We start from the raw sequence: 13,540 nt of genomic DNA on the forward strand, positions 1-13,540 counted from the left end.
GCTCTGCTGGGTCCCTGCCTGAGGATACTGCATATTGATGCTGGGCCTGCAAAGATCCATAATTGAGACAGCCGTTTCCCCTAGTCATGTATTCTGTCTCAGTTCCTGCCAGTCAAGTTGGCTTCCTGCAGTTATTGGGGCAGAATGTACTAAGTTCTAAACCAGATGTGTTATGCTTTTAGGAAGTCCATCATAATTAACAGCAGGAACTGGGGCCTCTGACTATAGCATGTAGGGAGGTTTAACCATTTCCTTCCCATTGTGTGTCTAACAAAAATCCCTTATATGCCTCAGAAGAATGTCCCTATGGGAGCCATTGGGGTGTTCCTTGGGCTAATAGCAACACGGTCGGGAAAATGAATTGCATTTTAAGCAGCAGTTAGAGACTACAGCTATACATATGTTTTTAAAAGAATCTTAAATTAAGATTTTTTTTACCATCTTTCCTATGGAAATAGAAATGGAAAGAAGACAAAGTCCCAGCAAAAGAAGGATACAAAAATTTATGGAATATGCAGAAATGGCAAAACTTGCCGGAAAAAGAAGAAATCAAGATAACAAACTTTTTATTAAAAAAAAGGAAATGGTTTTTGAATATTTACAAACAAACTGTAAACAGATAAGAACACTGGCAGGATTGTTGTCATAACCTGCAGTTTTATAAGAGTATGTATTTAAAGTAGCAAATGAGCAAATGAAGTTAATTTGGATATCCAGAAAATATTAAAAATAAATTCGACAAACTGCAGAAAGAGGGGGAAGGAAGTCAAATTTTGAAATGTTAAAATGACTGTAAAATTATTGAAATGTACAAAACTGAAAATCATAAATAAAATATATAAATAAATAAATTTAGATTTTAAAAAAATTATTCCTTGTACTTGATGCATTTCTATTCTTACTATCCATACCAATATTCAACCTTAAAACATATCAATAAAACGCACACACAAAAACACATCTTGTTAATTAAGGTTGCAGTCCTACTCTTGCATGTATACTTTACTGAAATCTGTGATGATGTGAAATTTAGCAATGCAAAATTGAAAGATACATCAGTGCCAGGGAGTAAAGTTCATCCAAAATATTCTGTAACTTAAGCACATTAGATATAGAATCATAGGAACAAAGGCAGCTTCCTTATATCACCTCAGATTATCACTCTGTCTTGCTCACAGTAGCTCTCTGGGTTTCCAGAACGGACATCCCCAGGCTTACCTAGAAATGCCAGGGATTGAAATGGGACCATGCTCTTACACTGAGCTGTGATCATAATCTTTATCCAAATAAATTAAGGAACAAAAAGCAAGTACAGTGGTACCTCGGGTTACATACACTTCAGGTTACACACGCTTCAGGTTACAGACTAACCCAGAAATAGTGCTTCAGGTTAAGAACTTTGCTTCAGGATGAGAACAGAAATCGTGCTCCGGTGGCGCGGCGGCAGCAGGAGGCCCCATTAGCTAAAGTGGTGCTTCAGGTTAAGAACAGTTTCAGGTTAAGAACGGACCTCCGGAATGAATTGAGTACTTAACCCGAGGTACCACTGTATTCCTGAAGATGCTAGACTTTAGCATCTTCTCTTCTAAAAGATAGCCCAGATAACAAAGCACAGTGCTGTAATGAGTCTCTTTAAGATAAAATCTTTAAACATTGTGCTGTGTGGAAACAATATTCTCTGTGAAATCCAGAAAGGACCCATTCCTTTAGTTACTTGAGATTTATTATCCATCAAGGAAAGAAAGCCAACACAATGCATGCCTTTTTATTGCATAGGAAGGTTTTTCCCTCTGGCCAGTCGCCTCACTGCATCTTTCACTTCTTTGTTTCTGAAGCTGTAGATCAGAGGGTTCAGCATGGGGATCATAACTGTGTAGAACATAGAGACCATCTTGTCCTCATCAGCTGAAGACATAGAGCTGGGACGCACATATATAAAGAAGAGTGTCCCATAAAAGATAGACACTACTGTGAGATGGGTTGAGCAGGTGGAGAAAGCTTTGCGCCTGCCCTTGTTGGAGCGTATTCTCAGGATGGCCGTGAGGATGTAGATATAAGAGACAATGATAATTGACGTACTCACAATGCCAAAGGTACACGATAGACCGAAAAGCACCCCCTTGTTGAGTCTGGTATCTGAACAGGAGAGGGATATGACTGCAGGGATGTCACAGAAGAAATGGTTGATCGTATTGGTGTGACAGAAGGTGAGTTGAAAAGTTAAGGTTGTGTGTGTTGTGGCATTCAGTACTCCTAAAAGGTAGGGGGCGATGATCAGCTGGGTGCAAACTCTGCGTGACATGATTACTGTATAAAGAAGTGGATTGGAAATGGCCATATATCGGTCGTATGCCATTGCTGCCAAGAGGAAACACTCAGTGGCTAAAAAGAGCCCAAAAAACCACATCTGTAGAGCACAGCCAGTCAATGAGATAGTTTTTCTTTTCATGACCAAATCCATCAGCATCTTGGGAGTGACGACAGTCGAGTAGCAGAGGTCTACAAAGGATAAGTTGCTAAGGAAGAAGTACATGGGGGTGTGGAGTTGCAAGCTAATCCTGATTAAAATGATCATCCCAAGGTTGCCAAGCAGGGTGATAAGGTATACTACTAGGAAAAAAGTGAAAAGAGGGAACTGAAGTTTTGAAGAGTCTGTGAATCCCGAAAAAATGAATTCATGTATTGTGGTATGATTTTCCACAGCCACTTCCTCCTGCACTGTGGTGGAAAACAACAACATTGTATTATGTGGATCTCTCGCCTCTTCCCATTGTATTATCAGGACTCCCCTTTTCATTAATTAATTACTACTACTACTATTACTACTACTACTATTATTATTAGAAACTGGAGGAGGAAAACCTATTGCTCCTTGGACTTCTATCAGCCCCAGCCAGTGTGCCAAGTGGTGAGGTGATTATGGTGACTGGAGATTTGGAGGGCCACAAGTTGTGCACATCCCTGTTGCAAACAATGCAAGCTGCATGATTTTAGAGCTGCATTTGGAGGGTGGTTTTAACACTAGTGTAAGAGAAGTATTTGTGCTTGCGTGGCAATTCCTGCCCCCTCCCACAGATGGAGTAAATAAAGACACCAGACACCAGAATTTAGGTTAATGGGCGAAAATGGCCACAACTTTATTGATTACAGGTAAGAGTGGTATTGGCTTTAGGCATTGGCCTTAACAGACTATCCGGTCTAACCGGGAAGGGTTAAGCACCAACAGGGGGAGCCCCCGAGATGCACATCCCAAGGGGTTACCGCTCGGGAGCGCGCTTTAGGCCCTAGCCTCCGTAGGTTTCGGATGAGGCGACGCCCCCCAGAGTCCTTTAACGAACTACCCTTCAAGATTTGGGGGAGGTGATGGCACTCCTCCCCTCCAACTTCATTTGCATAACAATACCTTGGAGCCAGCCCCGCGAGAATGTAGACGGGGGCGTGAGCCCGCAACCCCCCCTCCTTAGGTCAGGAGTGGCTTTGTGTAAAAAGAAAGAAAGTGGCACCAGCAGCAGTTTGGGGGAAAATGTTGAAATGTTCAAGCTGAGGGGTTAGTTTCACCTCAAAGTACCTTTCTAGTACATGCAACAGACTCATTTTGCTTTCCATGCTAGGACAGCTATGTGCATTTTGAACTGCTTAATAGGTATATGCAGTGTGATGTCCTCCCTGGTATTTGAACAACAGCACAGCCTTTTGTTTAAGGGCCCAACTAGATGTGATACTAAAGGTATCACTATGTTTCGTGCATTATTTTTAAAGGCAAAATTGCAGCTGCAGAGCTAAGAGAGGAGGAAAGGAAGGTGAAGACCACAGTGTGTGGAGTTACTCCTTTCTTCCCACATTGTAGTCTTTGACAAGCTTCCCACCCCTCCCAATGAAGCTGCTATTAGCCCTGCTGGAGGATGACTAATATGTTGGAGAAAATTCCATTGCCCTTCTTCAAAGGATCTCTTTCTTATGCCTGTTTATGAAGAAAACATTTTCACTCATAAACCATTTGCTTGGTTAACTCAAAATTAGCCCTGGACTTCTTTTTGTTTGAGTTAGTTGTAGACAAGGGTTCAGCATCATGAATCATGCTTTCAGTATCAGTGGCTGCTACTAAACAAATATTTAAAAAATGGTTTGTTTCAATGACTCTTTGGGGAGAGTGTAAAAATGATCTGATAGATAGCTGCTGGATTCCTAGAGAGGGAAGCCATGACAGAGAAAGAAGTTTGCATTTGTATCCTCATAGAGAATTACCCTCCTGTGTTTATAATCTGGTTGACCTGGCGCATCTTAGCCGAATGGGAAGGAGAGGCCAGAAGGGTGAAAAGATCTTTCCCTTTTCTTCTCATCTGACTTGGCAGGTCAGGGCGAAGAATGAAAGGATCCCTGGAACAGGCAATGGATGTATGTGGACACACTGCAAGCCTGTAGTTTAGGAAGTGCAATCTGGCCAAAGCCTAATTTGAAAACTAAAATCTAGAAATACTTTTTAACCTACCCATTCTCTTATGACCTTCAAACACTTTTTCCTCTTGCAATTCTTGTCTCTGGTTTGTCCTGTGCATCAAGTTGAACCTCCACTATTTACTCCACTCACCACCACAGGAGCAGCTTTCAATGATGAGATGAAAAGATGGCTGAATATCATTATGATGCCTACAAATTCTTATGTATCGCAGAACTACTTGTTGTGTGCAGCTTAGTATTTCTGAAACTGCTGTTCAGAAGGGACTTCCTATTCTGAGATATTGAAACTGGGGATTTTGTTCTCTGGAAGGATCAGATATCAGGTGGGAATTGCAATTATCTTAATGGCTCTCTGTAGAAGAAGTCAATTCCACTGCAAATGTCCTTACAAAGCAAAAACAATACCTACATTCTAAGCACACAGTGCCAGCACAAATACAGTGGTACCTAAGGTTAAGTACTTAATTCGTTCTGGAGGTCCGTACTTAACCTGAAACTGTTCTTAACCTGAAGCACCACTTTAGCTAATGGGGCCTCCTGCTGCTGCCGCGCCGCTGGAGCACGATTTCTGTTCTCATCCTGAAGCAAAGTTCTTAACTTGAAGCACTATTTCTGGATTAGCGGAGTCTGTAACCTGAAGCGTATGTAACCTGAAGCGTATGTAACCCGAGGTACCACTGTAGTATAAAAAGCAGATCTAGACTACATTCCAGTAGAGAGCATAGTACACTTAAGCCCACTGATATAATAAGAATGTAAGACGTCTGTGCTGGATCAGACCAAAGATCCACTCAGTCCAGCATCCTGTTCTCACAGTGGCCAACCAGAGGGCTATGTAAAGCCCATAAGCAAGACATGCGTCTATAGCCATCTCTCTACTTGTGTAAGTAGAAGTGTGACTTCTATTGCTGGATTATGGTGCTGCAACCTAGGCTTCCAGATACAGGTCCATTTAACTGTATGGGACAAAGTCATCCAGTGGCTGTAGCATCTGCCACTCTCCAAAGCTGTTGTCCCCTGAAGATGCTCTACACCCTGCAGGAGCAAAAACCCAGATTCCCTTTACCTCCTTGGAAAAATAGTTGGGGTAAATTTTTATCAGAAAAACTGTCAGAGGTGAAAGGGTTAGGCAAGTCCCACCCCCCAAAGTTGTCTTCCACTGCCCACTGAATCCTCTGCATCTGCATTTGATTATCAAAGAAAATATGGGAAGAAACCTAAGTTAGATTAAAATTTAATGTATATGCCAACAATAAAGGCACAAAACAGAAACCACAATACGTTACACATAATGTAAACATCAATGAGCATTTCGTCACAACATATCAGCAATTTCATTTCCCATATATAATGAGTTAAAGAAAATGTTTAAAAACACTTTTGTTAAAAAACCAGAATTCTTTTTACTGGGTATAGTAGGTGAAGAGATACCAAAAAATGATTTAAGACTGTTCATGTATGCAACAACAGCAGCAAGAATCCATTTAGCCCCCAAATGTAAACAACAACGAAAGAAGAGTGGCAGATGAAAATGATGGACTTTGCGGAACTGGTGAAGCTGACAGGAAAAATCCGAAACCAGCACGATCAAGTATTCCAAAAAGACTGGAGTAAATTTATACAACATTTGAAAGACCATTGTAAGCAATTAACAACACTAGTAGGGTTGCCTGAAGACTTGTAAGGAGAATTTCTTTTACCTTTCTACATTTATTTAAACTTTGAGGTATTTTGTAGTGAGTTTTATTAGAATTGGAAAATATATAAAGTGCTGTGATATAAAGGTTACTTTTGAAAGCCAAGAGGTGGGAGGGAAGGAGCCAAAGAAGGAAAGTGGATAATAACCTGAAGGAGTGTCTCCACCCCCATCGTTCTGCCCGGACACTGAGGTCCAGCGCCGAGGGCCTTCTGGCGGTTCCCTCATTGCGAGAAGCAAAGCTACAGGGAACCAGGCAGAGGGCCTTCTCGGTAGTGGCGCCCGCCCTGTGTAACTCCCTCCCATCAGATGTCAAAGAGATAAACAACTACCTGACATTCAGAAGACATCTTAAGGCAGCCCTGTTCAGGAAAGTTTTTAATGTGGGACATCTTAGTGTATTTTTGGTCTTTGTGGAAGCCCCCCAGAGTGGCTAGGGAAACCCAGCCAGATGGGTGGGGTACAAATAAATTATTGTTGTTGTTGTTGTTGTTGTTGTTGTTGTTGTTGTTGTTGTTATTATTATTATTATATGTGATTACATAATGATGTGATTACATAAATGGAAAATCAATAAAATTATTTTTTTTTTAAAAAAAACATACCAGCAATTTCAATAGCAATTACTTTCAAAACATAGTGCATTTCACTACTGTTTCAACAGCAATGTGTACATAAAACAATCAATTCCCAAATTCAGCAAACGTTAAAATGTAGACATTCAAAAGTGCTCTCAACAAAATCAGCCTAATCATGGGAATTTCCAAACTGATTGATTTGTTAGCCCCTCTCACAATTACATTGACTCTCCTCATCTCTCACCTGCATGAGACCCTGGAGAGACCCTGCCTGCTAAAGCGGACAGGCTTGGACCATTTAGAGAAATATTCTGGTCAGCTGCCTACATTCCTGTTGTGTAGAATATGGATGCTATCTTGAGTTCTACTGATGAGGTGGTATGAAAGAACAGGAACATGAAATTTAAAGTTGTTCACAAGCAGTTCCTTGAAACTACTAGACCAAGTTAGTCACAAGGAGCTCAAAACCCATTGCGATGGGACCAAGTTGTGACAAACTTTAGCAGAATTGGGGGTTTCATATAAACCATGGGTGGGGAACTGGATCGAGTCAGCAGGTTGGATCCATCATCCCCTCAGCCCTGTGGACCCAGATGGCTGGGTTGTCAGGTGACTGGCATCTGTTGATGTTCAATCTGCTCTAAACATTTGTGAAGTTTCCTCTTAGACCTCATTGCTCTATACATTTAAAGCAGTGCCATACCATTTTACCAAGTCATGGCTTCCACAAAAAATCCTGGAAACTGCAGTTTGTTAAGGATGCTGAGAGTTCTTAGGAGACCCCCTATTCCTCTCTCAGAGCTATGATCAAAGTTCCATGGGAGTAAGGATAAGATTGTTAAACCACTCTGCTATGGTTTGGGGAAGCAGACTGGAGCCTTTAGCCCAGAGACCAAAGGTAGACCTCTAATTCTTTCAGTCTGGCTCCTGAGACTCTCTCCAGGATGCACCCTTTCTCCCCTGGGCTTCCCCCTGTTCCACATGTGCCCTTCTCAAATGCTTTTGTCTTGATGGAATGCATCTTTGAAGTATGATAATGCCTCTTGCTTGCCTGTATAATGTATAGCGAGATATGCACTGTCTCTGACTTTTGCATGGCTGGATAATACAGCTCACTATATAAAGGTCATCCTGTCAACTTTTCCTTTAAGCCCTGCCCACCATTGGCAGATGGACCCCAGAAGGTTGCCCACAGGGAAATGTAGTTGTTGAGCTGAAGAGTGTTCCCCACCCCTGATTTAGGAACACAAGCCAGCTTCCTAAACTGCCTTTTTCCTTAGGCGTCCTGGTTTCTAGCCAACAGTTTTTCATGAAGCTCTCAATGCCTTTCAAATTCTTTCAGTGCCACATAAATCAATCGCCCCAAAGCTTGTTCTAATCTTAAATCACCACTTCTTGAATGTTTAAACCAGATTTTAGCCCCATAACATTATAACAGACTCATTTCCTCATCCTGATCTAACTATTAAGCACATGTAACATGCTACCTTCCTGCTATAAATTCTGGTTTATCTCTTATCTAATTGCAAGCCCTAGATGAGGAACCTTGAAAATCATTGTTTTAGCACCTCAAAACCTCCTGGGCTTTGTTTATATTCCTAAAAACCTCCCACTCTTCCTTTTACCTTATAAATTTAATTGAAGAGAGTAACAAAATACATGTCATCAATTGAGTTATCTTAGCTCCAACCCTTGCCATATTCTGCCAGGCTGGCCTGGCCAATGGTCAGGGGTAATGGGAGCTGCAAACCAGCAACAATAGGAGGTCACAACGTTGGCTACCTCTGATTCATTCTTTCTTTTACATAACTGAATCTATGCTCCCCCCCCATTCTGTAGAAAGCCCTTCCCCTTGATCAGCCGCCTCACAGCATCTTTCACCTCTTTGTTCCTCAAGCTGTAGATCAAAGGGTTCAGCATGGGGATCACCATAGTGTAGAACACAAAGATCATCTTGTCCACATCAACTGATGAGTTGGAACCAGAACTGGGACGCACATATATGAAGAAGCATGTCCCATAAAAGATTGACACAACCGTGAGGTGCGTTGAGCAAAGAGAGAAAGCTTTGCACCTGCCCTGTTTGAAGCCATGGTGACTCCCTAAGGGAACTGATAACCTGACCTTGCTGGCTGTTTTTGAGCTGATTCTTCTTGCAAACCAGGGTGCTGCATGTGACAGGTGGAAACTGCGCTGATAGTCAGGGGTAGTATTACAAGGGACTGACTGGAAACCATGCAAGCAGGAAATGATCCCACACAGATGAACCAGGTGAAAAGTCTAGGCAAGTACATCTCATACTGGAAAGCTACAAGTGGCAGGATTGGGTAAGAATCTCTTCATAATCTGATGCCACAGGGTGCTAACCACTGTATCTTGCACTTTTCTTCCCACAAGAGGAAGCTAACCTAGCCTAGCATCTCTATAACACCCCATAGGCCCTTCTGCAGATCCCTCAAGAACATATCACAGAGCTCAAGGGAAATAGGCACTTCATCATGTATGAAGAGGTGAGGCAGTGAGTTTATTTATTTAATTCATGAATTTATAGGCCACACATTCATAAAACAACATAACAAGGTGGAATACAACATGTAAAAGCAAGGTTAACAAAGATATCCATTTAAAAGCATTATTTAAAACATCAATAAATACTGATCGGATTATAAAGGAAATTAATGTTGCAAAGGGCAGGCCCAACAAGGAAGACTTCAAGAGACATCTGAATGAAGGGAGGGATGGTTTCCGTTGAATCTCTGCAGGCAAGTAATACCATGCCTGCCACATTAAAATCTCTACCCCTAGTGGTGACCAACCAAACCTCAGGGATATGGGGAACCAACAGAAGTTCTCAGCTGGAGGATCTTAGTCCGTGCTGTTTTGATGACAATGATGTCATGCTAGCACTGCCAAAGACTTGCATGTAAGAGGAGCACTGATCTCACAATTATCACCCACCTGGAAGCACCCAAAGTGCATAATTTATGCCTCAGCGGAAATACCTTTCTTCCTCACAATCCTTTTCAGAGCCACCTTCACCTCCTTATTCCTCAGGCTGTAGATCAAAGGGTTCACCATGGGGATCACCACTGTATAAAAGACAGCAGCAACTTGGTCTTGGGCATCAGCATCACTTGAGGTGGGCTTCAGGTAGATGAAAAGAATGGTGGTATAGAACAAGGTGACAGCCATCATATGGGAGCCACAGGTAGATAAGGTTTTCTTGCGTCCCTCAGATGAGCTGATCCGACGGATGGTGATGAGGATGTAGATGTAAGAGATGAGGATGGTGAGGAATGAACAGAGACCTATCAGGGAAGAGATCACGAATAGCAGGATGTGGTTGAGCATTGTGTTGGAGCAAGCAAGCTTCAGTATTAAGGGTACATCACAAAAGAAGTGGTTAATGACATTAGAGCCACAGAAAGGAAGACGGAAGGTGGTGTTTGTGTGTATCATGCCGTTGGCACACCCCGCCAGGTATGAAGCCAGTACAAGCCAAATGCAGACCTTCCTAGACATGACAACTGGGTAAAGCAACGGGTTGCAGATTGCTACATAGCGGTCATAGGCCATGGCTGCTAGCAAGAGACACTCTACAGTGGCAAAGACAGCATAGAAATAAAACTGGGCAGCACAGCCAGTGAACGAAATGGCTTTCTTCTCAGCCAAGAAATCTGCCAGCGTTTTGGGGACGATGACAGTGGAGTAACAGAGATCTGAGAAGGACAGGTTGCTGAGGAAGAAGTACATGGGTGTTTGAAGGTGGCGGTCAAGGTGAATCAGTGCTATCATCCCGAGATTTCCCAGAAGAGTGATCGCGTAGATGGTCAGAAACACTGCAAAGAGGGAAATGCGGAGCACTGGGTTGTTTGTGAATCCCGCAAGAATGAATTCTGAAACTGTGGTTTGATTCCATTGGGCCATCATAACAGAACACAAAACCTGTAAAACAGTGGAGAGAAACAATGGTGATGTCTTAAACTTGGTTGAAAACTAACACTAACTTAACTGTTGCTGCTACAGACCATACCTGTCATCCTCCTAATCATCCGGTATGATGGAAAATGTGGAAAATGGATATCCAAATTTAGGGATTTTAAAAATGTATATATTCTTTATCGGAAAATAAAAAGGAATGTGTATATAATGTATTTCTTGAGCATTTTACATCAGTTTAGATGAACGTTGAATAAGTGATGCATAAATGTTGGCAGGTGCCTGTCATTTCCCTAGGCAGGAAACAACATGCTAAGCTTGTGTGTGCATTCATTCATTTATTTTACATCATTTGCATACCAGCCAGTTAGCAATGTCCTCTGGATGGTTAACAATAAAAGTTAACAATGACCAACAAGAACTCTAAAAGAAAACAGAATAAAACTACAGTACAAAAAATAACACAACTAACTAGAACTAGCAAGAGCAAAATATACCTTAACACACACAATCATAAAGCACTAAGAAGTATCAGGATCATAAAGATACACTTCCTAAGTGTGAAAGACCAAAGGACTCAATTCTAGCTTGATCAGGCATTTAAATCTTCAGCTAAGCTACCGGGGCCATAGATTTCCATAGGTCATCTGCTCTCTGATTAAAGTTGGATGCTACCTTTAATTTTTTAAAACATTGTTAAGGCAATAATATTCAGTATCAGTATGCAAATTTAATGTGTTTACACCATTTGGTTTGCAAGGTAATTTTTGCCGACCCATGCTCACCTGCTCTTTATCTGATGACATATGTGAAACTGAGCGTGGAGCTAGGAAAGAAGTGGCTGGACAAAAAATGGGGTTTGCAGGCATCTGCACAAAGCTCAGCCCTTGCCTAGAGCTGAGTGCGGTGCTTTGAAACCCCAACAACCACCTGGTCGTCAGGGCTTCAAAGCACCACACAGGGCTCTGTGCTGAGCTTTGGAGTCCTGGTTATCATCTGATCATGGGGGCTTCATGTTTGCACCTGAAAGGCTTACTTTCAAAGCATGTGGGTTGAATGTGGCTCATGCGGGTGGGGGAGATTCAGCTCTGGCTTTTTATTTATTTATTTTTTAAAAAATTATCTGCTGCTATATTATTTAATTCAAAGCAGTTTACAATGATACCTATATATAATAAAAACACTGACACTAAAATTTGTTGGCCAGATCCAGTTTTTCAACCCTGTTTTACAACTTATTTCCTCCCCTTCAGTTCTTACATTCCCTCTGTAAGAATCTGTTACTCAGAACCTAGGAAACAAATTTCTACTCTTAAGGGAACATTTGGGAACTCAATTCTCCCTGTTATACCATACAGTTTCTAGTCTGAGCAAATGAAACAAATGCATGCATATGACTTTGCAGTGTGCCAGTGAGGAAAGTCAACCCTGGAGTCCATTTTAACTGATGAATGAGATACAGTGGTACTTCGGGTTAAGAACTTAATTCGTTCTGGAGGTCCGTTCTTAACCTGAAACTGTTCTTAACCTGAGGTACCACTTTAGCTAATGGGGCTTCCTGCTGCCTCTGTGCCGCTGTCACACGATTTCTGTTCTCATCCTGAAGCAAAGTTCTTAACCCAAGGTACTATTTCTGGGTTAGCGGAGTCTGTAACCTGAAGCGTCTGTAACCCGAGGTAGCGCTGTAATAGGCTGATGTGCTAACAGAAGCTATTCCCCCTATCCTTCCCACATGGGTGTCCTCTAATTCGCCTTGCAGGGTTGACAGAACACTCAGAACAGTGTATGGGAGAAAGGGGGAGAACATTCCTTTGGACAAGCGGAAGTGCTTGCACTGATCAGAAAATCAAATTAGTGCAATGTTCTACCCAAAATCTACAACTTTGCTTTCTAAGGAAGATACTTAGACATAACAAAACAGAGTCACTCACTAATCTGACTAGAATTGGTGCTCTAACTTTCCTCAGATTTCTGCCTCCATCACCTGGCAGATTGTGTAAGGGCAAATTGCTGTTTTCTTTGGTCTTGCTAAAAAAATATTTTCAAACTACATTACCTCTTTAGGTTGTTATTCTAGAGCCAGTATCAGAGATATTTAAACTTACCAGGTTGTGTTCTTGTCTGGTTCTGAGATCTTCACTTATGGGCTGACTGTTTTAGTTATTCCCGCACTGATTTTGGGTTCTGGTTCTGGGCGTAGCATCTTTGCCTCTTCTATGGAAAGAAATTCTCCCTTTGCTCCATGCCTTTCTACCTCTACCCAGTCATAAATTTCTGAAATCTCTGCATGCAAAGCAAGCTGCTTCCTACATATGGCATTGCATCCCACAGACAGGAGTCTTTATATTGAGAATTTGCAGTGTGGGGACCTGTTCCCTGGGGATTTTCTGGTCTTAGAAGCACACAGGGGCAAAACTGTCGGAGTGCAAGTCAATTATTAGTCTGCTTATGTCAAGATGAAAACAAAACAAATTAAATGTCCAGGTTTGATTTTGGAAACTTCAGCTAGTTCAGACTGCAGCTGCCAGAACTCCGAGGGGACTGAGGTGCTTAGATTCTGTTAACACCATGACTGCACTGGTTGATGCTTTAATTCCAAGCCCAATTCAAAGTGCTGGTTTTTATCTTCACATTTTAAAATGGTTTGTGCCCAAGCTATTTCATGGTCTTCCTGCACCCATATCAGCCTGCTTGCATGCTGAGATCTACAACAGAGACCTTCCTTGTGTGCCCACTACCTAGATCAGTGGGTCTGATCTACAAGGAAAAGGGCCTTTTCTGTGGTGTCCTCATGACTTTCAAACTCCCTGTCAATGGACAGGCTCCCATGCTTCAAACCTTCCAGAAGACCATGACATGACATATTTAT

The 13,540-nt window shown here is 41.9% G+C and overlaps 2 protein-coding genes across 2 annotated transcripts; both read right to left on the bottom strand.

The window, feature by feature from the left end:
* Window positions 1-1,765: 1,765 nt before the first annotated feature.
* LOC307201037 (olfactory receptor 5G9-like) lies at window positions 1,766-2,740 on the bottom strand (the record flags this gene model as incomplete). The annotated part of the gene is made up of 1 exon (XM_079950170.1): window positions 1,766-2,740. The coding sequence occupies one exon, from the start codon at window positions 2,738-2,740 to the stop codon at window positions 1,766-1,768; it is 975 nt and encodes a 324-aa protein (XP_079806296.1).
* Window positions 2,741-9,402: 6,662 nt separating this feature from the next.
* LOC307214767 (olfactory receptor 5AP2-like) lies at window positions 9,403-10,662 on the bottom strand (the record flags this gene model as incomplete). The annotated part of the gene is made up of 1 exon (XM_079973750.1): window positions 9,403-10,662. The coding sequence occupies one exon, from the start codon at window positions 10,660-10,662 to the stop codon at window positions 9,715-9,717; it is 948 nt and encodes a 315-aa protein (XP_079829876.1). The 3' UTR covers window positions 9,403-9,714.
* Window positions 10,663-13,540: the final 2,878 nt, after the last annotated feature.

The sequence above is a fragment of the Podarcis cretensis genome (genome assembly GCF_951804945.1).
Source record: "Podarcis cretensis genome assembly, chromosome: 1".
Lineage (NCBI taxonomy): Eukaryota > Metazoa > Chordata > Lepidosauria > Squamata > Lacertidae > Podarcis > Podarcis cretensis.